The sequence below is a fragment of the Tetrao urogallus genome (assembly GCF_951394365.1).
Source record: "Tetrao urogallus genome assembly, chromosome: 7".
NCBI classification, from domain to species: Eukaryota; Metazoa; Chordata; class Aves; order Galliformes; family Phasianidae; genus Tetrao; species Tetrao urogallus.
The window spans coordinates 51558811-51585406 of record NC_136820.1 but is presented as its reverse complement, the minus strand read 5'-3'; the positions used below and the strand labels follow the sequence as shown (position 1 = coordinate 51585406).

At 44.5% G+C, this 26596-nt stretch overlaps 1 protein-coding gene across 1 annotated transcript in view; it reads right to left on the bottom strand.

Moving 5' to 3' along the window:
• Positions 1-5534: 5534 nt before the first annotated feature.
• SMARCD3 (SWI/SNF related BAF chromatin remodeling complex subunit D3) overlaps positions 5535-26596 on the bottom strand; it is a gene marked incomplete at both ends in the record, with an annotated part of 56816 nt that continues 35754 nt past the window's right edge. Inside the window, 5 exons of the mRNA XM_079538516.1 lie at positions 5535-5588; positions 5687-5788; positions 6506-6628; positions 20609-20744; positions 26037-26134. Of these exons, the coding sequence (XP_079394642.1) occupies positions 5535-5588; positions 5687-5788; positions 6506-6628; positions 20609-20744; positions 26037-26134 (513 nt within the window). The remainder of the gene's footprint in view (positions 5589-5686; positions 5789-6505; positions 6629-20608; positions 20745-26036; positions 26135-26596) is intronic.

Genomic DNA, 26596 nt, shown 5'->3' with positions numbered 1-26596 from the left:
TCACAGATTTACTCTATCTAAATTTGTGTAACTTCTCCCTTCCAGCTCCCCTTGCAAAGAGAATTCCCTATGATCATCCCAATCTCTGTATTTATCCACTTTCTTTGCATTGTACTCACCAATGGCTTTTTTTCTCCGAGAAAGTGAAGCAGCGACAGAAACTAAACAGTAAATGCACATTTCTCCTCTCAGATTCCCATGCAAAAGACAGCATGTCTTTTGCTGCTCCAAGACGAAAGGGGTAGAATGCATGGGACTTGTTATTACCACAGGATGCAATTGCTATTACTGCTACTTGCTTTTTCTCCATTAGGAAGTGTGTAGATGTATTTTTTTCAAAATTAAAATTAATTTTTTCTCATCTGCTGAGATTTCCTAGATAACCTTTCAGGTAGACATATTCCAGATCTATCTTTATAGATATTTGTGGGTTTTTTTCATACAGGCTGTTTGCTTTCTTCTCAAATTAAAGTTACTACTTCTGCTCCCAATTTCACCGACTTGCTGTAATAATTCTAGGCCTTCCTTTCCTCTTTCACCTTTTTGTCTTCTTTCTGCTCTCCACACACTTCACTTCTTTATGCTGTTCCTTCTCGACAGTCTGCTGGGCTCTGACACTTTAAACACTTCAACCCTGAAACAAAACCTCCTTCACCGAGCTGGAACTGCAGCTTGTTCATCTTGTCAAGTATTTCTAATGTTTGTATAGAGGAAGGCTGGCTGTTGGCACGGCTTATTCCAGTCTCCTCTCAGCTTCCAAGCTCTAGATCCAGCTGTAAATTTTTGTTCACTGATTGTAAGTAATAACAAGAGCAAAGTATACATCGAAGGACCAAGCACAGAAGCCAGATTTCTCCACTATTAAGGATTTCTCATGGAGACTTTGGCATTTTTGCAAATGGCAGCAGATCATGAAACTCCTACATATACGTAAGAAAGACCTGAGGAGTAACAGTTCTCACTGTTGTCAGGCCATTAAAAGCCTGTGCTTGCACACCCCCTTTATGTGTGTGTGTTTACCTACAAGTAAGCAGAAACCTGAAAACTTGAGAATGTCGGAGTCTTTTATCAGGAGCAGAAAGAAACCAATTATATCAAGTTAGCCCTTTTAGCAGAGCCTGAGATCATCACCTCATGCATATTTAGAATCACAGAATCATAGAATCACAGAATCACAAGGTTGGAAACGACCTGCAAGATCATCTGGTCCAACCCCCCTCCCATTCCTATCAGTACCACAAGCACTAAACCATCTCTCGCAGCTCCTCATCCAGGCGCCTTTTGAACGCTGCCAGGGACGGCGACTCCACCACCTCCCTGTGCAGCCATTCCATGCCTGACCACCCTTTGAGAGAAAAAGTTTCTCCAAGTTTCACTTCTTCACCACGGATGGGGGTAAATGGCCCCTCTTTGCTCAGCAGTCTCCAGGTCTCAGCGGTCTCACACAGAAAGCGATCTCTTCCTACTCCTTACATAAAATTTTCTGTAGAGGAAGCGTATGAAAAAGCTCCTTTAACATTACTTACACCCAAAAGAAGTTTGCAAAAAAAGTTTTCTTTGTTAAAAGGCAGAAGGTAAGCACAAGAGTTACAAAGAAACAAAGCATTTATTGTTAAAAGCTTTTCTACCACTCACTCATCATCATACAGTGAAGACACGATGGCTACAGAATAGATGGAGTCTCTCTTCCATCTCCCCTCATGAATATGTTTGCTCGCTCACAAATTCACAGCTGTGTTTTTTAAATGGAGTACTTTTCTTCAGTGAGATTGGGAAAAGAGTTGATGATACAGGATCTGGTAGAACAGGTACATCCTATTAAACAACAGAGCAGTTACAGAAAGGACATCTCTTTCTTCAGGAAAAAAAAAGTGTCTTCATTTCCCCTTCAACTCTTCGAGCTGCCATAAAAGGGTTCTCAACACAAACAGGAAAACAACTCAACACCTCACTACTGCTTTAGAAAAATGTGGGCTTGTAGCGCATAATACCAACGCTTTCACCAGCTTCAGCAGAACAAATTCTATACAGTGTGATATAAAAGGCTGTCAGCTGAAGCCACGCACGCACTAGAACAGCTAGTGCTGGTAAGTGGAACAGCTAAATCCCCACTGGTAACAGTGCGAAAAGTTTTGGCAACGAGTCTCCGAGGTGACACACAGAACTGCGCCCTGCGTGCCGCTTCCAAGCCACGTTCCAGCTGAGGATGGCTCTCACACCTGACCCCAACATGGATGCCCACGTACCACATGCACGCAAAATACACAAAACCACATCAGCTGTGCTATTTTCAGCAATGCTCTGCACATTATCCTGTGCTTTGTCTTAACGGCACTTCAGTGGCACTCTGCCCCCATTTGTTCCTTTCTTTTACAGTCGTGCTATTCTCCTCTCTATCCTGGTATTTTTCTTCCACAATCAAACATTTGCTTTTCCTTTAGCTGTTATGCCAGCATTTCAGCTTCAAGATACATTTCCCTTTTATTGCATTCCAGAAATTGTTTTAACTCTGTCCTAATTTTGTGCTATGTTTTCTAACAATCTATATTATCACCTATAAACTAACTACTACTGTGCAGATTTATTTGCTCTATTCACTTTTGCGGTATGCACTTACTTGTATTGTACTGTGGTAGAAACCAAAGAAACCCAAAAATTTTCTCGCCTTTTTCTTTTTCAGCCAAAAAATACCATCGTCTCGAGACTAAGATGAATTTATTATTCAAAATCTGCTGCAATTACATGCCTGCTCATTACCAGTAACTTTCATTTTTACACGCCTAAGCTGCACTTGCTCCAGTTCCTACCGGAGTTGTTCCATTGCTTCTCCTCAAATACAGTGTCACTTTTTCCAAAAACCCAGCCCTGGTGACACCCCGGGATGATGACAAAGGCCCAAACTGCTTCTACGCCCAGGATAAAAGTATCAACATTTCAGATGTGTTTTAACCAGAAGGACGACATCTGGCAACTATTCCTCGCACTCACCATTGGTGAGCAGTCTTTTCATGTGCAGTAGGAGCACGGACAGCAGAACGTAAGCAGGCGGCTTTTCTTGCTGCACTGACCCACGCAGGAGCAGCACACGCCTCGCTCTGCACACATTTCAGTGCAGCGCTGCTCTGTAACACAGCTGCAGCTTCCCGCAGTGCTGTTCTGGCTCTGCTGGGCAGCAGCAACACATTACTTACATTAATTTGCTCCGAAAAACCCATCCAATTAATTAATTCTAAGGAGAGATTCTAGGAGTAGATTAGACTCAGTTATTTTGCCAGCTGAGGCACGTAACTGGAATTTCTCTGAAGACATATTTGCCACTCAAATGACAATGCTCTCAAAACCAAAAGCCCCTGGCAGATGGCACCTATCCCAGCTTCGTGCCCTTCTCACATCCCTACTTATCTTTTTCTGCATTTATTATTCCTGGAGATCAAATGCATCCCCTGAATGTAGCTGCTCTGTTTTCCACATACAGAAAATAATTTTACACTGGACAGCATGCACACAACTGACACAGCAGCGTAACAGATATGGAAGCACAGTAACAGATGATCCTCGCTGTTTTCCTTCATAATTTTCACTTGTAGTGCAATTAGCAGAGTCCTACACCAAATAAGATTTAAAGTCATTAACTGTCTGACAACCTCTCAGCCCCTACCAAGACTCAGTTTGAGACTGCTGGATTTCAGGTTTTAGTGTAAAAAGGTTTTTTAACTAAAATAAAATAAAATAAAATAAAATAAAATAAAATAAAATAAAATAAAATAAATCCAAACCAAGCCATTCCCAGGAAAAGGCCTTGGGCAAAGAGGTGCAGCTGTGCTTTTTCTCACACCAACGTTTTTCCACAGTGTTACTGCCAACAAATGACTGCAATCAAGCGTGAATTTTCTGAGACACCTCTGGTCACAATGGGCAGTGAAAGCTATGGCACTGGTAACATGTAAGCAGATGTGTTCAACGAAGCACTGGGAGGGAAGACTTGTGTCTTCTGTAACTGGACAGAAGAAACGTTTACATTCAAATCTGAAAGAATTGGCAACGACAGCAGAAGAGGACTTTAGCATAGCAAAATTAAATACTTAAGAGAGCTGCCTCCATTCCTTGCACACGTGAACTTTCATTTCAAGAAAGTGAAAGAAAGGAGATGAAGAGGAGCAGCCTAGAAGAGGATATGGAGTGCTACATCATCAGGACCCAGTTATACTTTGGCAGCTGCTTTTTGGACCAGAAATCATGTTGGTTCGTTAATGACAAACTAATTTATGCACTACAGAAAGCAGGACGGGGGAAGGATTTAATGAAGATGTCTCTGCTCCCAAGTCAATCTGGTGTAATTCCCATTGTCTGAATTTGTCACGTATTTGCAAAGAAGGTGGTTTCCATGGGGTTTCTAAGGCTGATAGTGCTTCATAATTCAACAGCATCCTATGTAACCAACGCAGAGTGAATGGGAGAACCGAATGATCCGTAGGAAAAGGCAGATTACCTATGACTGAAGACCAATCCAGGGATTCTGTTAAGTGAAGCAAAGAGAAAACTGCCACATTACATGAAGTTAAGGTTTTTGGATTCTGAACCAACTTAACAATTAGAGAACTTCTTTACAGTCTCGATCTCCAGTGGTACACAAAGAAAGAAATGCTGAAGTCATCTCCTGTTTTGCCCATAGGCTTATTGTTAATATCTGCTGTGTTCAAGGCAGGTATCAGCAAAGCACCATTAGTTATTTGCATTTTCTTAGGTTGCCTTATTTCTTGCTTCAACTTCTGCTTCACTAACCCACTGACACTTGAGAATGCTTAAGAGGCTTTCATTCTGGAAAAAATTTCTTCCTCTCAGTATGGCACACTGATCATACTCATGTGATACAGAAACCTGTTTGCCTTTCATTGCACTGGCAGGGAAACGAAGCGTGTTACAGTTTGCAAAATAAATGTCCAGAAGAGCTTTTCATCTCAGGAATGAAAACTCTCCTAGTTTATTATTTTACATAGCATGATGGCTCCTTGCACTGTAATGAAAGTTCTATTCAGGAATATAAAGCATTCCACAACTATCAGACTATCTGGTCTCATTCCAGAGAAGTTACTATTTGAGACTCTTAGGTAACACAGGATGAGAATTACCTTTATTTCTCTAAATCTGTAGTCTTTTATAACACTCAACTCAATTTCTCCCATCAATACCATCCGTGATTCTATGCATAACCCATAAGGATTTGCTGCGTAGTGTCTGAACTTTCCACTAGAACTCAATGATGCAAGTCGATGAATTAATCTTTAATCTTCTTTAGCACTGACACCTGTATAAAGCATGGCAATCTTCTGCTATCTATGGCCTGGAATGATTTGAGACACCTCCCATGGGCGCTGTTTTCAAGGGTCACTCTAAAGCTGGCGTTCTGGCTGGTTTGTTGATGGTACATTCCCAGCCAGTCAGGAAGCAGGTCCATGTGTAACAGTGAGCTAAGTAACACTGGGGAGTCCACTTGTTCTGTGGTCATGATGCCAATGTGATGTTTTGAGCAATGCTTATGTGTTGCGCACTCCCAGAGACTGTTCCAGTTCCTGTCGGCGCTGCTGAATCTGAAAGAAAAAGAGAAACTGTACAGTTCAGCAGATTCAATTGTTCAGTGACAGGAAGATTCACTTATGAGCCATCAGTGTGGCTAACTCCTTCATACCTTGCAGTAGAAATATCTGCTCACAGCCTCTTGAGACCATGGCTCATGATAAAATTCAGCTCTGCGTTCTTCTTCTGGATTTCCAACTACATCAGTCATCACCTGTGACAAAAATAAAAATACTTTTCACTATAGCTACTCTCCCATGTAGAGAAATATTAGATTTACCTGAGTCAAAACTTATCTGCACTGCTACGTTAAAAATATTCAGGGCTGACCTCTAAGCCAAAGGCAAACGGACAACGAATGGCATGAATGGCACGTGTGGTCATGGTCACCAGCAACACATGACGATAACAGGCCAATTGTGAACAGCCCCAACCTCTGCTCCAGAGCAAGTAAGGAGTAATTCCGCTGCCCAAGATAAGTGCTGCGGATCTCTCACATTTTAACAGCAGGGAGAATACCAAGCTACAGCTCTATGTATGCAGCTACAGAAGCTCCACAACACCTTCGTTCGTAAGGTCTTCAAGCTGGAGGTGTATTTGAACATTCTTTTAGATGTCTATTCCCCTTCTGAATATAAGTAATCATCAGAATCTTGACAACAGATCTTTGGAAGATTATTGATTAACAAAGTAGATATTTATATTTGAAGGACAACTCGATAAAATAATTTCATGGCTTTATTGATATAACTGGTTTTGAGGTGGCAGCCTAACTGGTCTTTCCTGCATACTTTCTGCTCTGGGATAGCAGCGTTACACTCACTGTCTTCTTTTCCACCAATTTTCTATCCTGGCTGTTTTAGCCACATATGCTATACACATCTAACTATAGTTCTTACATTCTTGTCCCACTCTTCAAACCATGGCTCACCTTAAGATCCCTACTTTGGGACCGGAGAAGGTCTTGGATGTATCCTTTGGGATCTTTGGAGAAACTCAGCATGAAGTCACGTTGTATTTTTAGCTGATTTATGGATTCGATTGTCTCATGAATCTAAAAGAAACAAATAAGCTAGGTGTTACTTAAATCCTCGCATGCTTCCGCAATCCCGAGGCCAGCCCCACCAGCGCCTTTGTGATTCTTGTAATGTGCAAAGGTGACAATTCTACACCAAGGACCCATGAAAGATCCCACTGAATTTTCCCTTCAAAGTAGGAGTTAACCCTCATCCTCAAATCGCATCTTGTTTTCACGTGCATTTCTGCAATATAAGCATATTCTTCACCTCCTGCACTGAACAGCTGGATGGCACATACATACAACACTGAGGAGCCAAGTCTCGCCCTAATGCAGTGATTTCTGGTGTATAAGCAGTCTTTTCACCAACTCAGAGATTTTTCAGTTAAGGCACTCTATGAGTATGTTTTTAAACACTGTCCAATGCAAGAAAGCAGTTATTTCTCTGGTTAATCATCATTATACCTTCAATAATCTGTTGGGATGCTCGAATTTTGTGCTAGCGATTGTCTAATCAAGTCCATGTCAGATAAACTTACATAACAGCTACGACTTCTAGATTTTTTTCTGCTGAGAAAGCCTACTGATGTCATTATGGCTGCCAAAAGGAATGTGAACAATGAGAAACTGAGAGCATGAAAGATTTATAGAAAATGAGTCATATTCTCAAAATCATTATGAAATAAGTGAACAGTAACCAGCAGGGAAGAATGAAGACTCCAATGAAGAGTCAAGGACATATAATTATCCTGGATAACAATATTAATTATGATGATAATGAACTATTAGCACACGTACAAACAGAAACATTTTGTTACCTTGTTCCACCAAAATTCTAGCTTGAAATTGTAAATTCCTCTCTTTAAATTTCTTGTATAAAGCTATTTACCAAAACAGCTAATGTGGTCAGGCACAATGGGAGAAACATCCATCTTCTGATATAACTGTGCCACCAAGTCCTCTATTGTGGACACAACTGCAAAGTATGTTAACAGAAGAGAGCTGCTTTCAACTTCAAACACTCCTCATTTGGGAAAATGATGTAGCCATCTAGAGGGAAATCTCCCATTGCATGCAGCAAGTTCCCTCCAGATGACTCTGTGGCAGCACAGCAACAAATGGTACAAACAGAAATACAGAAGTCAAGGCCTGCGTACCCAGAGGTGACCTCAGTAGCTACACTAATCGCAGCTTGTGCTCTGCTGCAGCAAATGCTCAATAAAAGTTGGTAAAGATGTCAAAAATGGGGAGCTGCAATGGAAACAATAATCCTCCAGGTTGGGAATTAACTGTCTGAGCAGCTGTTCTGCTGAAAGTGATCTTTTACCAGAACCCATAGGACCTCTGGTGTTTAAACCACCTTTAAAACAGTACACAGGCAGTGGTTGCACATGGTTAGAAATCAACAGAAAATGGGCTGGAGTGTGTGACACAAATAATATCTGTTCCGTTATATCACACCTTCTCTTCCCTTGCCCTGGGAAGCCACTTTCATGTCTCTCTTACCAAGCCAGATCAACCATTCAGGCGTGCACCCGTACCAACAGCGCTCTAGGCAAGAATCCCCAACGCCTGCAGAGCTCACCACTGCTGAGTGTGCGCAGTTCTCATTTAATAAACGGGCGCAACTCTGCCAAACTCTTCCAAATGATTTTTCTTCCACTCATTTTCTACCACTGCCACCAGTGCAGCGAGCTGCTCTGCAGCACTGCATGTACAGCACACACCTGAAATAGGAGATTCCCCTAGCTTTCTCACACATAAATTTAATACTTCACGACATCTCAATAAAAATTTATAGTCAAACAGATTATACGACTCCTGAATACATTAAAAAAGAGCAATGCTGAGCCAGCATTCTGAGCTTATTGTCTCTGCAAATTTTATAGGAGGCACTCATTCTGGAAAATCAGCTAGGGCAGAACGACTCTATCTGGACTTCTAAATATTTCTGCATTTGAAAGTGCTCTCTACAGTCAAAAGAGATCGTGACAGTACAGTCATACAGCAGAGACCACGGAATAATTAATCTCAACCAAAAGCAGACATCGCTATCCAATCAGTTGCACGGTGTACAAGAGATTTTAAATTGTTCAAGGGCTAAGTGTAATGCAGAGTATCTGTTTGGCCAGACAGTCCCAACATTTTAGCTGCTTTTTCTTCTTCTCCAAGGTAAAAATGTAAGCACCCCGTTCAGCTCACTCGGAAGTTGTGTGAACATTACCAGCCCCGCTGTGCCCAAAGTCTTTGGTTCACTCATCTCTGTTCATACTCTGCAAAAAACTGCTTCCTTCAACCCATCCGAATATTAACTCAATTCTGTGCCTCCTTCTCTTTCTCATCAGCATAAATCAAAAGCAAATTATTTTTCCTCACCGATTTATTATCACCACTATTAAGACCTCAATTAATGCCTGTCCTTGAGACTCTTATAGCTCAAAACATGCCATCCATAATTTAAACTACAGTATTAATCTTTCTTTGCTCACTGTATGCTGTATTTCTCCACTTTCCTTGCATCTTACTTCACCTCATCTCCTGCCTATTCAGGCTCGTATTTCTTACTCCACTATCTTATACAGCAATCCTGTATCATCACCACAGTCTTGCGGTGTCTTTAGGCACTTCTCTGCCCAATATTCACGTACAGGGAACAAGTCAGATTTTTATTTTCAGTAGTCAATGAGAGAAACTTGTTATCTCTCACTGATCTGCTTAGAGTCTACTTTGGATAAGATTACTTTCACAGAGTCGCCGAATGGTTTGGGTTGGAAGGGACCTTTAAGATCATCTAGTCCCAACCCCTCCTACGGACAGGGACACCTCCAGCCAGACCAGGTTGCTCAAAGCCCCGTCCAGCCTGCCCTCGATTGCCTCCCGGGAAAAGGCATCCACAGCCCCGCAGGCAATCTGCTTCAGTCCCTCACCACCCACACCGCGAGGAATTTCTTCCTAATATCTAGTCTACATCTACCCTCTTCCAGCTTAAAGCCATTTCCCCTCATCCTGTCACTACCTGCCCTTTTAAAATTCCTTCCCCAGCTTTCCTGTAAGCCCCCTTCAAGTACTGGAAGCCTTGTCTATTCCAGGCTAAAGAGCCCCAACTCTCTCAGTCCCACGAGGGAGGTGGATTCGATGGCCAGGGACATCAGAACCACAGAAATATAAGGCACTGGTGGGCACTGGAGCACAGTGCACTCTGATGACCTTGAGTCACCAAGGGACAAAATCAATTTATATTTCTGGGGTGACTGGGGTTCCAAGAGTTGATCGTGTTGGAGGCCTCCCTTTTGTTGGCAAAGCACCCTATAGTGACTGGCCCAAGGGCTGCCTGTATACTTGGCACTGATTACCTGAGAAGGGGATACTTTAAGGATCCCAAGGAGTATCATGGGCCTTTGGAATAGCTGCTGTGGACACAAGAGGTGTTAAGCAGCCACCTGCTTTGCCTGGCCTTCAGAAAATCTGTCTGTTGTGGGGTTGCTATGGGCAAAAGAGCAACAGGGACCGATTGCTACACAAACGGTGCACAGGCGGCAGCACCGCACCAACAGGGATTCCTTGCTCCCCCTTCATAAGCTGATTCGTCAGCTAGAGAGTCAGGGAGTGATCAGCAGAACCCACTTGCCTTTTAACAGCCCCATATGGCCAGTGCATACAGCCAGTGGAGAATGGAGGCTGACGGTGGACTACCGTGGCCTGAATGAAGACACACCGCCACTGAGTGCTGCTGTGCCGGACACGTTAGAACTCCTTATGAACTGCAGTCAAAAGCAGACAAGCGGCACGCCACCACTGACATTGCTAATGCCTTCCTTTCCATTCCTTTGGCCACAGAATGCAGGCCAGTTTGCCTTCACCTGGAGGGGCATTCAGGATACTTGGAACTATTTGCCCCAGGGGTGGAAATGCAGCCCAATTATTTGCCATGGGTTGATCCAAGCTGCACTGGAGAAGGGCAGTGCTCCTGAGCACCTGCAGAACATTGATGACATCATTGTGTGGGGCAACACAGCAGGGAAAGTTTTTGAGAAAGGAGAGCGAATAATCCAGATCCTTCTGCAAGCTGGTTTTGCTAGTAAGCAAAGCAAAGTGAAAGGACCTGCCCAGGAAATTCTGTTCCTAGGTATGAAGTGGCAAGATGGACATTGTCACATCCCAATGGATGTGACCAACAAAATCACTGCCATGTCTCCGCCCACTCGTAAGAAAGAGACACAATCGTTTCTGGGCGTAGTGGGCTTTTGGAGAATGCACATCCCAAACTACATCCTCACTGCAAGTCCCCTTTATCAGGTGATGCAGAAGAAGAATAATTTTATATGGGGCCCTGAGCAGCAGCAGGCTTTTGAGCAGATTAAACCGGAGATAGCCTGTGCCATGGCCCTGGGGCCAGTATGAATGAGACAGGATGTAAAGAACGTCCTCTGCACTGCTGCTGGAGAGAAAGGTCCCACTTGGAGTCTGTGGGAGAGAACTCAGAAGAGACCCAAGGTCGACCCCTGGGATTCTGGAGTAGAGGGGGTCTGAAGAGGGCTACGCTCCAACTGAAAAGAAGATCCCAGCCATGTATGAGGGGGTTCGGGCTGCTTCTGAAGTAGTCGGCTGTACTGAAACACAGCTCCTTCTGGCACCTTGACTGCCAGTGCTGAACTGGATGTTTAAAGGCAAGGTTCCCTCCACTGCCCTACCGATGCCACTTGGAGGAAGTGGATTGCGTTGATTACACAACGAGCGCAGGTGGGGAACCTCAGCCGTCCAGGAATCTTAGATCATCTTAGCAGTGGCCTGAAGGTAAAATGTTGGAACATCAATGGCAGAAGAGATATCACATGGTAAAGAGGCCCCACCACACAATGAACTGCCAGAAAATGAACAGAAATTTGTCCTGTTCACAGATGGATCGTGTCGTATGGTGGGGAAGCATCGCAGATGGAAACCTGCTGTGTGGAGCCCCACACGACAAGGTGCAGAGGCCACTGAAGGGAAAGGAGAATCAAGTCAGTTTGCAGAGGTAAAGGCTGTCCAACTGGCTTTAGATATTGCTGAATGGGAAGAGGTGGGCAATGCTTTATACTGACTCATGGATGGTGGCAAATGCCTGATGGGGGTGGTTACAACAGTGGGAACAAAACTGGCAGCGGAGTAGTAAACATATTTGGGTTGCTGAATTGTGGAAAGACATTGCTGCCCAAATGAAGGATGTGGTTGTAAAGGTGCACCATGTAGATGCCCATGTGCACAAGAGTCAGGCTACTGAAGAACAGCAAAATAATCATCAGGTAGACTGAGCTGCGAGAGCCGAGGTGGCTCAAATAGACTTGGACTGGCAACACAAGAGTGAATTATTTGTAGCTCGCTGGGCCCATGAGACCTTGGGCCATCAAGGAGGAGATGCAACATTGGGTGGCCTTAATTATGGATGGTATTGCACAGCTTATTCTGTGCAATATGCATATATTATTATATATGACTGTGAAGCATGTGCCACAATTAAACAAGCCAAGAAGATGAAACCTCTCTGGGAGGAAGGGTGATGGTGAAAGTATAAATGTGGGGAGGAGTGGCAGGTTGATTGCACCACCTTGCCACAATCTCGCAACAGTAAGCGCCATGTGCCCACCATGGTGGAGGCAACCACTGGCTGACTTGAAACATATGCAGTACCCCATGCTACCGCCCAAAACACCATATGAGGTCGGGAGAGGCAAACCATGTGGTGACATGGCACCCCAGAAAGAATTGAATGCAATAATGGGACTCATTTCAAAAATTTACTTATGGATATTTGGGCCAAAGATCATGGGTGGATTTATCCCCTATAGTGCACCAACTTCTGGCAAAATCAAATGATACAACGGATTAAAAACCACGTTGAAAGCAATGGGTGGTGGAACATTTAAACACTGGGAGAAGCATTTGGCAGAAGCCAACCTGGTTGGTCAACACTCAAGGATGGGTCAGTCGAGACGGTCCTGCCCAATCCAGCTCTCTACATGCTGTAGAGGGAGATAAGGTCCCTGTGGTACATGTAAAAAGCACGTTGGGAAAAGCAGTTTGGGTCTTCCCAGTTTCTGGAAAGGGCAAGCCTCTGCATGGAACTGTTTTTTCTCAGGGATCTGGGTCCACTTGGTGGGTGATGCAGAAAGATGGGGATGTTCAATGTGTACCACAAGGGAATTTGATGCTGGGGGATGCATATATACACGTCACAGAATCACAGAATCACAGCATGGTTGGGTTGGAAGGGACCTCAAGGATCACGAAGCTCCAACCCCCCACCAATGCAGGGCCACCAACCTCCACATTCCACAGCAGCCCAGGCTGCCCAGGGCCCCATCCAACCTGGCCTCCAACACCTCCAGGGATGGACGGGGCATCACAGCCTCTCTGGGCAGCTGTTCCAGCACCTCACCGCTCTCACAGCACACAACTTCCCCTGACATCCAACCTCCAGCTGCCCTCCCTCAGCTCCAAACCATTTCCCTCGTCCTGCTGTCATCTCCCCTTTCCAAGAGCTGACTCCCCTCCTGTCTGCAGGCTCCCTTTAGGCACTGCAGGCTGCACTGAGGTCACCCCGCAGCTTCTCTTCTCCATGCTGAACAAGCCCAGCTCCCTCAGCCTGTCTTTGTAGGGGAGGTGCTCCAGTCCCCTGATCATCTTTGTGGCTTCCTCTGGACCATCTCCAACAGCTCCCAGTCTTTCTTGTACTGAATGTGTACTCATGTACATGAATACACATGTGTCTGTGTATATTTAATTACACAAATATATATAATTATAGATAATATAATACATATATGTGTGTGTGTATAAATATATATGTGTGCATGTGTTTAATGTTTAATGTTGTATGCGAACTGCTGAGTCATGGCCTGAACCCCTGATTGATCACCTGAGGCGAGCAGTATCAGATCACCTGAGGCAGAGGAGCACAGGTGAAGGCAATGCAGCTGTGCTGCCTGGCTCCACCCCTCCTAGACCTATTTAAGAGCTGGCTACCAGTGGGGTAGGATCTCTTCTGGAGATCTGCTCTGCTGGTGTTTTGTGAGTGAGCCCAGGATGGGGTAAGCCTTCTATTTGTTCTCTTTTGTTATCATAATCTGCTTTGCCTAACTCTCTTGTTTATTTTGTGATTATAGCATCCTAATATTCTTTGATTATACAAATGTATATATTACGCATGATGTAGTGATGTGGAGTAAGGGGTCGAATGCCATGGTTTTATGATTTTTGGTTATCTGTATTCCATTTTGTAACATCATGGAGTGCTTTGAGAGTTAAAGAGTTGATGCTCCAGTTCCAGGTAGAGAAGAACTACATCCCCAAGAGGACAGAGAACTGTCAGCTGTTCTGTTAACACTTCTGCTCAGAGCAAAAAATAAAAGCCATTTGTAGGTCACTCAATCTTCCCTTTTTTGTTCTTGGTAGCATGTGAGCTCCCTAGATCATCTTGACTCAGCAGTAGAGCAAGGCATTTGGCTTTTGGACTTTCTCATTTAATTGTTTTATTAGCTTCAGTTCTTCTATGATGTTGTCTCTGGCTGGGTAGATGGGGGAAGAGCAGTAGATGTAGTCTACCTTGATTTCAGCAAGGCATTTGATACTGTTTCCCACGATATCCTTATAACAAAGCTGAGGAAGTGTGGGGTAGATGAGTGGACAGTGAGGTGGGTTGAAAACTGGCTGACTGGCAGAGCACAGAGGGTCGTTGTTGGTGGTGCAGAGTCTGGCTGGTGGCCTGTAACCAGCAATGTTCGTCAGGGGCCAGTGCTGCGTCCGGTCTTGTTCAACATCTTCATCAATGACCTTGATGAGGGGATGGTGGCCACCCTCAGCAAGTTTGCTGATGATACGAAGTTGGGAGGATTGGCTGACAGCCTGAAGGCCGTGCTGCCATTTAGCGAGACCTGGACAGGCTGAGAGCTGGGCAGAAAAAACCGGATGAGGTTTAACAAAAGCAAGTGTAGAGTCTTGCATCCGGGGAGGAATAATTGCATGCAGCAGTACAGGTTGGGGGATGACCTGCTGGAGGGGAGCTCTGCGGAAAGGGACCTGGGTGTCCTGGTGGATGACAGGTTGGCCATGAGCCAGCAGTGTGCCCTTGTGGCCAAGAGGGCCAATGGCATCCTGGGGTGCATTGCAAAGAGCGTGGCCAGCAGGTCGAGGGAGGTGATCCTCCCCCTCTGCTCTGCCCTGGTGAGGCCTCATCTGGAGCACTGCATCCAGTTCTGGGCTCCCCAGTACAAAACAGACAGGGATCTCTTGGAAAGAGTCCAGTGGAGGGCCACAAAGATGGTAAGGGGCCTGGAGCGTCTCTGCTATGGAGAAAGGCTGAGTGAACTGGGTCTGTTCAGCCTCGAGAAAAGAAGGCTGAGAGGGGACCTGATCCAGGTCTATAAATATCTGAGGTGTGGGGGCCATAGTGGTGAGGCCAGGCTCTTTCCAGTGGTACATGGAGACAGGACAAGGGGAAATGGACATAAGCTGCAGCATAGGAAGTTCCACACAAATGTGCACGAGAACTTCTTTAGGTGAGGTGACGGAGCACTGGAACAGGCTGCCCGGGGGGGTGGTGGAGTCCCCTTCTCTGAAGATGTTCAAGTCTCGCCTGGACACCTACCTGTGCGACCCTGCTTTGGCAGGGGCTTGGTCTTGATGATCTCCAGAGGTCCCTTCCAGCCCCTACAATTCTGTGATTTAATTCCAATTGTATTTTTTCATATTGTATTATCTTGCATTCCACTATCTTATTTAGTAAATTAGTTGTTTCTCCTCATATTGTTGCAGCTGTTTTGGTTTTAGGCCCATCTCTCTAGGGGACCCTTTTCCCCTTTTTCCCATTTCCCTTTCCCAGGGTGTGGGTCCCTGGGACCCCATCCCCGCAGTCACAGAACCAGGTTGAACCATCCCTTAAGCTGTTGACAGGGTCAGACCACAGCATGGTAGCAACTGAGGAACCAGGTGAGTCTCAGCCAGCAGTGTGCATATGTGTGCATTGGCGCTTGTGTATGTCTGTGCCTCTGTGTGGACATGTACACTTGTGTGTGCGTGTGAGGCTACCTGTACCATCATTTGGAGTAAGGCTGCAGCCTTGGGGGCCTGAATGGCCAGGCAAATATTAGCAAACAGGGAGACTTGGATCAAGAGACAGATAGCAGAAAGACAGTGTCCAAGCCCAGCTGCCAGTAGGACACATCTGAAAATTCACTGAAAATTAGCTGATTTCCATTCTGCTCAGCTAGAGATGGATTGCAATGAGAACATTTGTGATCTTTGTGTTCATAAAAGAGCTCTGTGTAACTTCCTCTTTTGATCTGTGTTGGTGGCCATGTGTGTTACATAGAATCATAGACTCATGAATGTTGGAAGAGACCTCTGAGACCCTAAAGTCCAACCCCAACCTATCCCCCCCATGCCCACTAACCATGTCCCCAAGTGCCACATCTCCATGGTTCTTGAGTACTTTCAGGGATGGTGACTCCACCACTTCCCCAGGCAGCCTGTTCCAATGCCTAACTACTCTTTCAGAGAATAAATGTTTCCAAATATCCAACCAGAACCTCCTCTGGCACACCTTGAGGCCATCACCTCTCATCCTATTGCTATTACCTGGCAGCAGAGGCCTACTCTTACCTCACTCCAACCTCCTTTCAAGAGTTGGTGAGAGTGATGAGGTCCCCCCTGACCTCAGCCACTCCCCATAAGACTTGTATTCCAGACTCTTCATCAGCTTTGTTGCCCTTCTCTGAATGTGCTCCAAGGCCTCAGTGTCTTTCTTGCAGTGAGAGGCTCGAAACTAAACAGGATTGCTAAACTGCTCTCCATCATCATTGAAAGATCTTGGCAAATGGGAGAGGTGCCTGAAGACTGGAGGATGGCCAGCATCACTTCAGCCTTCAAAGAGGGCAAGAAGAAGGATCCAGGAAACTACAGGCCAGTCAGCCTCACCTCTGTCCCTGGAAAGGCGATGGAACAATCTGTTGTGGATGCCACCTCCAAGCAATTGGAAGACAAGAAGGTTATCAGGAGTAGTCAGTGTGGGTTCACCAAGGATAAATCATTCTTGACCAACCTGACAGCCTTCTATGATCTCATCACTGGCTAGGCAGATGGGGGGAGAGCAGCGGATGTTGTGTACTTTGACTTCAGCAAGGCATCTGACAGCATCTCCCACAACATCCTTGTTACGAAACTTAAAATATGTGGGATAGATGAGCAGATGATGAGGTGGATTGAAAACTGGCTGACTGGCAGAGCTCAGGAAGTTGTCATTAGCAGTGCAGAGTCTGGTTGTAGGCCTATAACTAGCAGTGTTCCCCAGGGGTCGGTGCTGGTTCCAGTTTAATTCAACATCTTCATTAATGACCTGGATGAAGGGATAGAATGCACCCTCAGCAAGTTTGCTGATGATACAACACTGGGAGGATTGGTTGTCACACCTCAAGGCTGTGCTACCATTCAATAAGACCTGGACAGACTGGAGAGTTGGGCAGAGAGGAACATGATGAGGTTTAACAAAAGCAAGTGTAGAGTCTGACACTTCGGGAGGAATAATTGCACGCATCAGAACGGGTTAGGGGATGATCAGCTGGAGAGGAGCTCTGCAGAGAAAGACCTGGGGGTCCTGGTGGGCAACACATTGGCCATAAGCCAGCAGTGTGCTCTTGTGGCCAAGAAGGCCATTGGGATCCTGGGGTGCATTAAAAAGAGCATGGCCAGGAAAGTGAGAAAGATGACCCCTCCCCTCTACTCTGCCCTGGTAAGGCCACATTTAGACTGTGTCCAGTTCTGTGCTCCCTTGTTCAAAAAAGACAGAAATCTCCTAGGAGTCCAGCAGAGGGCCACAAAGATGGTGAGGGGCCTGGAGCATCTCTGCTATGGAGAAAGGCTGAGTAATCCGGGTCTTTTCATCCTGGGGAAAGGAAATCTGAGAATGAGTCTGATTAATGTTGATAAACATGGGAAGGAAAGAGGGAGGCAAATGGATGAGGCCAGGCTCTTCTCCATGGTGCATAGCAATAGGACAAGGAGTAATGGCCTAAAACTTGAACATAAGAAGTTCAGTATTAACATGCAGAACTTCCTTAAGATAAGGGTGATGGAGAACTGGAACAGGTTGTCCAAGGGGTTGTGGAGTCTCCACCTGTGCAGATATTCAGGACTTGTCTGGATACCTATCTGTGAGATGTACCTGCTTCAGCAGGGGGGTTGTATTCAATGATCTCTTCAGGTGCCTTCCAGCCCCTGCAATTCTGTGACTGTATGTAAATGGTATCAAAGTATGGCCTCACCAGTGCCTTGAACACAGAGGGATGATCACCTCCCTTCTCCTGCTGATTGCATTATTTCTGATACAAGCCAGGATGCCCTTGGCCTTCTTGGCCACCTGGGCACACTGTTAGCACACTGTGTTCAGCAGGCTGTCAACCAGCACCCCCAAGTCACTTTCCTCTGTGCGGTTTACCAGCCACTCTGCACCAAACTTGCAGCAATGCATGGGGTTGTTGTGACTTAAGTGAAGGACCTAACACTCGGTCTTGCTCAACTTCACCCCACTGGCCTCAGTCAACTGATCCAGCCTACCCACATCCCTTTGTAGGGCTTTCCTAGGCTCAGGCAAATCGACAATTTTTCTGAACTTGGTGTCATCTGCAGACTTACTGAGGGTGCATTCAATCCTTTCATCCAGATCATCAATAAACATATTAAACCCCCATCAGCATTGGGCCCCAGTACTGATGCCTGGGAAATATCACTTGTTACCAGCTGCCAGCTAGATTTAACTCCATCTGCCACTACTCTCTGGGCCCAGCAATCCAGCCAGTTCTTCACCCTGTGAAGAGTGTACCTGTCCAAGCTGCCAGCTTATCCAGCAGTACTGTGGGAGACTGTCCTGGTTTCAGCTGGTAAAGAGTTGATTTTCTTCATAGTGACTGGTGTGATGCTGTGTCTTAGCTTCAGGAGAGAAACAAGGTTGATAATACACTGATGTTTCTAGTTGTTGCTGAGCAGTGCTGTACAAAGCAAAGGACATTCCAGTTGTTCAGGTTCTCTTATTGCTCTGCCAGCAAGGAAGCTGGGGAACACAAATAGCTGGGAGAGAACAAACCAGGACAGCTGATCTAAACTGGGCAAAGAGATATTCGTAGAATCATAATCATAAAATCATAGACTGGCCTGGGTTGCAAAGGAGCACAATGCTCATCCAGTCCCAACCCCCTGCTGTGTGCAGGTCGCCAACCAGCAGCCCAGGCTGCCCAGAGCCACATCCAGCCTGGCCTGGAATGCCTGCAGGGATGGGGCATCCACAGCCTCCTTGGGCAACCTGTTCCAGTGCCTCACCACCCTCTGGGGCAAAAATTTCTTCCTCGTATCCAACCTAAACCTCCTCTGTCTCAATTTAAAAATACCATATGACATCATGTAAGAAAACTATAAAGCTGAGCAAAGTTGGCTGTGGGAGGCCAGCTAGGCATCAGTCAGCGGGTGGTGGGTTATTGGTTTGTACATCACTTGTTTTGAGTACATATATATGTGTATGTATATATGAAATTATTCAATTATCAGTACTGTTATTTCTCTCTTCCCTTTCTGCCCTAGTATCTCTACCTATGAGTTCTATTTTTTTTTTTTTTTCCAATTTTCTCTCCCCATTTGATGGAGAGAAGAGGGAGTGTGAGAAAAAAGGCTGTGTGACATTTATCTCTTTGCCAGGTTAAACCACAACAGAGACAGAGTCAAAGGCTTTACTGAACTCTAGGTCAGGCTACATCAAAAGCCTTTTCCTCATCCATCGGGGGGTTACCTGGTCATAGAAGAAGATGAGGTTGGTCAAGCAGGACCTGCCTTTCATGAACCCATGTTGGCTAGGCCTGATCCCCTCGTTGTCCCACACATGCCATGTCATCTCTTTCAAGATGATCTGCTCCATAACCTTACCTGGCATTGAGATCAGGATGACAGGCCTGTAGTTCCCCAAATCATCATTATGACCCTTCTTGTAATTTGGCATCACATTAGCAAGATGTACCTGGTTGACCAGGACTGCTGATAAATGACAGAAAGCAGCTTGGCAATCATCTCTGCCAGCTACTTCAGCACCCTTGGGTGGTTCCCACCCAGCCCATGGACTTCTGACAGCACAGGTCACTAACTGAATTGCAGGGGGTTTATTCTGCTCTTTATCCCTGTATTACAGCTCAGGAGGCTGAGTATCCTGAGGATAACTGGTCTGATATTAAAAACATAAGAAGACACTGAGAACCTCAGCCATTTCATCATCCTCAGTGGTAATATTCCCTGCCACATCCAATGAAGGATAGAGATTCTCCTTGATCCTCTTGCTGCTAATATATTTGTAAAAACACTTTTTATTATCTTTAACAATGATTTTTTTCTGAGTTTTTTTCTTTCTACTTTTCTCTCTGCAAATATGTGTAATTGCAGTGCATATGGACGCACATGCATCTGTGTGCACTTACTGGGAATACATGCTCAGCCCTGCTGCTGGTTGGATTTGCAGTAAAGGAGCCGCGGCAGCCTCTTGGACTTTCAGGTCCAGCCTAATTCCCTTAACACACACCTTGGAAGACCATAATCGATCCACCTCATGTGCTCTGAAGTGTTTTTAGTTGTAAACAAGCCTTGTTTGTTTCCCGCAGAACACAACAGATCTACTAAATAGTTCAGAGGGTTCTGAAATCATATAGCATGTAGAGTGGCCCGCACTTTATGTCACCTGCCAGGGGATTCATTACACTGTCTGTGAAACTCTGCTTCTATTACCCTGACAATGATATCAGGCCCTGAATCAAATCCTAACATCAAGCTCTGCTCACTTCACTATATTTCCATTGCATGTGACTTATTCAACCCTTGAAAGCAAATCCAAATGAGAAATCCCTTTCTCATATTACTCTCTTTGATGCATGGCACCAAAGCCACATGGAAGATAGACAATATATATATATATATATATATATGCCATGTGATACTTTACTCCTGGACCAGTACCTTGTTGTCCAATGCTGTAATCTCCTGCTGGTTAGCTGTTGAGAGAAGAAAACTACTCATCTGTCCCTTTAATGGGTCTTCAACTTCTACATCTATGTCATAACAAGCCGTCTTCTTCTGATCATTGGGGTCAACACTACAGAGAGGATAATAGAATATTATAAGAACTGCTGTAATGAATCAGAGTAAATACCCATCCAGATCCATATCCAGGATATATTTTCTGCAAAGGACTGTTGCAGATGCTGGGAGAAGAGTTTAAGAACTGGTCACCTATATATACATGCATATCCTAGCGTATTGTCTTATCTTTCATCAGTTAGAATTCAGACTTTTGAGTCAGAGGTTTTGTCCAAACTATAAACTTTAACAGCTACTAATGCTCAATCTTAAATTAAATTGCCTCGCATTTTCTGAGAACAGTTATAGCTTCAGCCTCCGAAGTAATTTCCAGTTGTAAACAACATTTCAATATCGTTTCTGTTCCACTGCATCCATTTAGGGTAAGTAAAACCGTACACTATCATTCTGGATGTGGGCACTTAATTGGTTATCAGTTCCAATGCTAATTATTGAGTTGGAGGACCATGACTGGGGGAGCAGTGACTTTCCACTTGAAGTCGCTGAAATTGGAAGAGATCAGTTGCAAAAGTTAAACGTTCTGGGGGCCTGATGGGATTCATCTCTAAGCACTGAGAGAGTTAGCACGTTATAACTGGACCTCTATCAACAATTTACTAAAGGTCTTGGGATACTGTGGAGATTTCTGTTCACTGGAACACAATGTTATAATGATCTAAAAGAAGGTCAAGAGAGAAGACCTACCAAAAGCTACAATCTAATCTCAGTACATGAAAGAATATAGAGAAGAGTTTCCTAGGTACTATCAAAAGATATTTAAAAAACAAGGATGTTATCAGGCATAGTCAACACGGATTCACAGTGGGAAAAGCCTGCCTCAGTAACGTGATCTCTTTACACAATCACATCACCGCTCAGTGGGCCACAGCAGGCTGCACAAGTAGGTGTCCAAGCAGGTCTTGAATATCTCCAGAGGAGAATCCACAACCTCCCCGGACTGCCTGTTTCAGTGCTCCATCACCCTTACTTGTGAGGAAATTCCTTCTCATATCGGTGTGGAACTTCCTGTGCTCCAGTTTATGGTTGTTTCCCCTTGTCTTGTTGCCTTGTCCTCACAGACTGCTGAAAAGAGCTTGGCCGCATCTCTTCAACTCCCACACTTCAGATACTTATAAACATTAATTAGATAATCAGATGATTCCTCAGTGTTTCCTCCTAGCAGAGCTTTTTCCAGACCATTCATCACCTATGGGCTCTTTCCAGATTCTCATGTATGGGGGAGCTGGGAACAGGACAAAGTACTCCAGATGAGGCATCACCAGGTCTGTGTAGAGAGGAAGGATTACTTCCCTTGTTCTGCTGGCCATGCTCTTTTTAATGTACCCCACACTACCAATGGTCTTCTTGGCCACAAGAGCATATTGATGGTTCATGGTCAACCTGCTGTTCTCCAGGGCTTCCAGGTCCTTCCCTGCAGAGATGCTTTTCAGGATAGGATTCACAAGAATGACACAAAGCTGCACCAGGGGAGGTTCAAAGTAGGAGACAGACATCTGGCTAGCTGGAAATGTGCTGGTGGACTGGAGACTGGCAAACGTGACGCCCATCTTCAAAAAGGGCAGGAAAGATGACCCTGGTAGCTACAGACCTATCAGTCTCACCTCGATGCCAGGGAAGATTATGGAACAGATAATCTTGGGAGCCATTATGGACCTATTAAAGGTCAACCAGAAGATCAGGCCCAGTCAGCATGGGTTTACGAATGGTAGATCCTGTGTGACAAACCTGATTTCATTCTATGACAAGGTGACCCACTTAGTGCATGAGGGTAAGGCTGTCGATGTGGTCTACCTGGACTTCAGTAAAGCCTTTGACACTGTCCCCCACAACATTCTTATGGAGAAGCTGGCTGCCCATGGTTTGATGGATGTACGCTCTGCTGGGTGAAACATTGGCTGGATGGCTGGACCCAAAGAGTTGTGGTCAGTGGAGTTAAATCCAGTTGGCTGCCGGTCACAAGCGGTGTTCCCCAGGGCTCAGTACTGGGGCCATTTCTCTTTAACATCTTTATTAACGATCTTGATGAGGGGATCGAGTGCACCCTTAGTAAGTTTGCAGAGGAATCACAGATTGGTGACACCACAGGACACCAAGCATTGATGTGCCTGAGGGGAGAAGGGCACTACAGAGGGACCTGGATAGACTGGATCAATCGGCCAAGGTTAACTGTATGAGTTTCAGTGGGGCCAAGTGTCAGGTCCTGCATTTTGGTCACAACGACCCCAGGCAACCCTACAGGTTTGGGAAGGAGTGGCTGAAAGCTGCCTGGTGGAAAGGGACCTTGGTATAGTGATGGACAGTCAGCTGCTGATGAGCCAGCAGCATGCCCAGGTGCCTAAGAAAGCCAATGGCTTCCTGGCTTAGATTAGGAATGGTGTGGTAAGCAGAACGGGGGAAGCCATCTCTGCTTAAAAACTATTTGGATGTGGTGCTCAGGGATGTGATTTAGCAGAGGGTTGTTAGAGTTAGGGTAGTATGGGAGGGTTGTGGTTGGGCTTGATGATCTTTAAGGTCTTTTCTAAACTGAGGAATTCTATGACTGGAAACATTTCTTCACTATCAAGGTGGTTAAAGACTGAAATGGGCTTCCTCGTGAGGTGATTGATGCCCCATGTCTGTCATTAGAATAATGCTCTCATTATTGCACTTTAATTTCTGGTTAGCTGTAAAGCAGTCAGGCAGTTGAATTAAATTATCTTTCTAGGTCTCTCCAATTGAACTATTCTAATTTCTTAATTTTCATATAAAGCAAATCACCTTTGTCTTGATGCCTGATAGATTCTTCAAAAAACACAGCCACTTATGCCTTCCTGCTACAGAAGCTATACTGATTTTTCCCAAATATATCACATTTATCACACACCTATTAACTTCATCCTCTTTTATAGTTAGTATAATTTGGCTTCCAGTATCCAGGGCTGATCTTGGTGCATCTGAATCTCTGGGCACAAGGATGTGACATTCTGGAGTTAAGGCTCACAGGGAGCCTCAAGGATGATCGGGGGCTGCAGAACGTGCCTGCCCAGAGAAGCTGCCAGAGCTGGGTTTGTCCAGCCCTGAAGAAGAGACTTGGGGAACTGACTCAATGGATGGAACTTTTTAAGATTTTATAACTCATATTTGTAATTAAAAGGGATAAATAAACATCAAACAGGTTCACAATACAAGAATATTGAAGAACTACATTTTGTAGAACATTTGTGTAATGTTAAGAGGTGGCTTGCTTCTTTGCAGAAATGGAAAACGCTACCTGTAATTTCAGATATGACAGCAACAAAGAATAGCTCTAGCTCCAGCTTAGGCTCACATAAGAAGATTTCACTTCTGTGAGTTTTAAATCTGATGCATTCAGTTTTGCATAGTTCAGAAACTATTATCCACTCTTTTTCGTGGCATCCTCTTTCAGGATACGTACCATATAAAAAGTATTTTTGCAGATTATAATCTTTCTGTTCATTTCTATTTAATTTCCACTTCATTCTCACTTCATTTTTTTGTTGCTTTCTTTCTCAAAAAGCAGGGATGGTTTGTATCTGAACATTAGTTCTAAAATGCTACAATGAGATTAGAATAGCTCCTGTTTTCATCTGTGTGCATCCTAAAAATCTAAAATGAATAACTAATCTAGGCGACCTTCTTGTACAAGACAGGCCTAGAGATAAATCTGAAGAGCACATATATTTAAAATCACCAGCACTTAAAGATCCTTGCAGTGGCTGACTGCTGTTCCCGTGGTTGACTACACTCACTGTTAAGAATTTAACTCAGTGAGCAGGAGAAAGGGTCTGCGAGTCTGTTCAAAGCCAAGCTGGACAAGGCCAGCAGAAATGTGATGTGATTTGAACCAGCTTTGAGGTGGTCGTGGGGAAGTCTCAGGTGACCAGTGTTGGCTTCTACGTCATTCTGCGATTTCTGTAGTCTAAATCTACTTACTCCCATTACATTCAGCAAACTTCCAGATATTTTTTCTTTTGCTGAGACTACAAGCATTATATTACCCCTTGAACAAACATCATATCTCCTCTTCTAGGCAAATTAACGCTTCCCCCATCCACAGCCTGATCTCACTATAGCATAATACTGTCCAGTTCTGTGTGGTGCACAGAGTATGTCAGAGAACACTACTGTACACAGCATCCTCCTCTTCAGCTTCTAGCTGTAAGAAGTTATCTTGCACCCAGGACTTCTTTGCCAAAAATACTGTCAGTTAGTTCCTTGCTATATTTTTCCCTAGATAATGACTACGTGCCTCTGAGGACCTCAGCTTTTTCTTTTTGCTCCATCAAAAGGTCAAAATCATCTTCAGTGACAGTACATACACAGTTATCAACCCATACAGTGGTCAAAAGCCACTTTTAGACTGTTTTATATAGTCAAATTGAAAAACAAGTTTTATTTTTACAGCCTTTGTAACTTTAAGATTTCTTATCACATATATTACAAAGTTGAAACAAAAAAAATCATTTTTAAGCATATTCAGGAATATTTGTTGTCAATATTCTGTAGGTAATTAATTTCCTAACCTCAGTTAATGGTAACACTTAAATACTCTGAGTTTTGATCAAGACTACAAAGGAACTTAGAAGAGACTGAAGTAGCCAACAGCAAGTTTGCAGTTCTCAATCTCTCCCCTCCTCCCAAGTTGTCACTTAAGTATGGAATGTGCTGGACGTGCCCTACATATACGTAAAGCTGTATATTAACCATGCCAAAAATATGCCTGTTTTGGCAAGGATTCCAGGAAGTTCACTGCTTTGGCTGCAATAACCTTCACTGAATCTTGTCATTCTTTAGATTAACTCTTTAGAGGATCCTTGAATAGCCTGCCTTCTTCAAGGAGGACTAGCACCCAAACCAGCTGATCCAATCCCAACCAAGCATGCAGACTGGCCACTGTATCCGAAACCATTACACTGTTACATATCTGACATAATCGGGTGGTTAGAATGAATGTCTGTGATATTTTAACTCCCTTCCCCTCTCCCCCCCCCCACAGTGGATTCAAACTTGTTCTTCTCCCATTAGGAAGGAAATCCAATCAACTCTCAATATTATTTTAGTATGGATAAGAAGAGTGAGAAGTTTTGCACTCTCCTATAGAAATGGTGCCACTCCGCTGAAAGTAATTCCGAATTACACAGACCAGAACGTCAAAGAGAACAAACACATGAAGTCCAAGGCTCTGACCAGGATGTCAGAAAACCTGGATTCTGGTCCGTGCGACAGTAGCTGCTTCTGCATTCATGCACTTTGCACTTGACAGCGCTGAGCTGACGGCCAAGCTTACCTGATGATATGGTTTATCACGATAGGATCTGGTGGCAGCAGCAAGTTAGTCAGTCTCTGAGGGATTTCAGAAAACTTTAGCCGTGGACAGTCAAAAATCTGGAATACAATGAAGCCTGTTACCCTCCCGAATCCAATCTGCAGTTAAGAAAGTAAACCATTGATTGGTTCAAAGGTAAGGGGATTCTGTAAGCTATAATTCTGTCCCCTGGCCAAATACCAGCTGTTACACTTTGCTCACAAACCCTCCCTTTAAGAGCTTTCAAAATAAGCGAGGTATCCTGGAAGCTATGGAAAAACAAAGCCAGGTAAGGTAACGATAGCTCATATATCATCACTTTTACTAAACTGATGTAGCCTTATTTACAGAAAGCGTGGAGATCCCTCCAAGCATCCCTCGTGGTTAATTCTAGAGGTTGTTGTGAAAGACAAAAAGTCTTAGTGTGCTACTTTGAAAACAGCACGCAGACCACTGAGAGCATCTTAAGATGTGAAGCACGTATAGGAAAAAGATAGCTTTTCTAATCATGTCTTTCATGTCTTCTGCCTTTCATAGAAGGA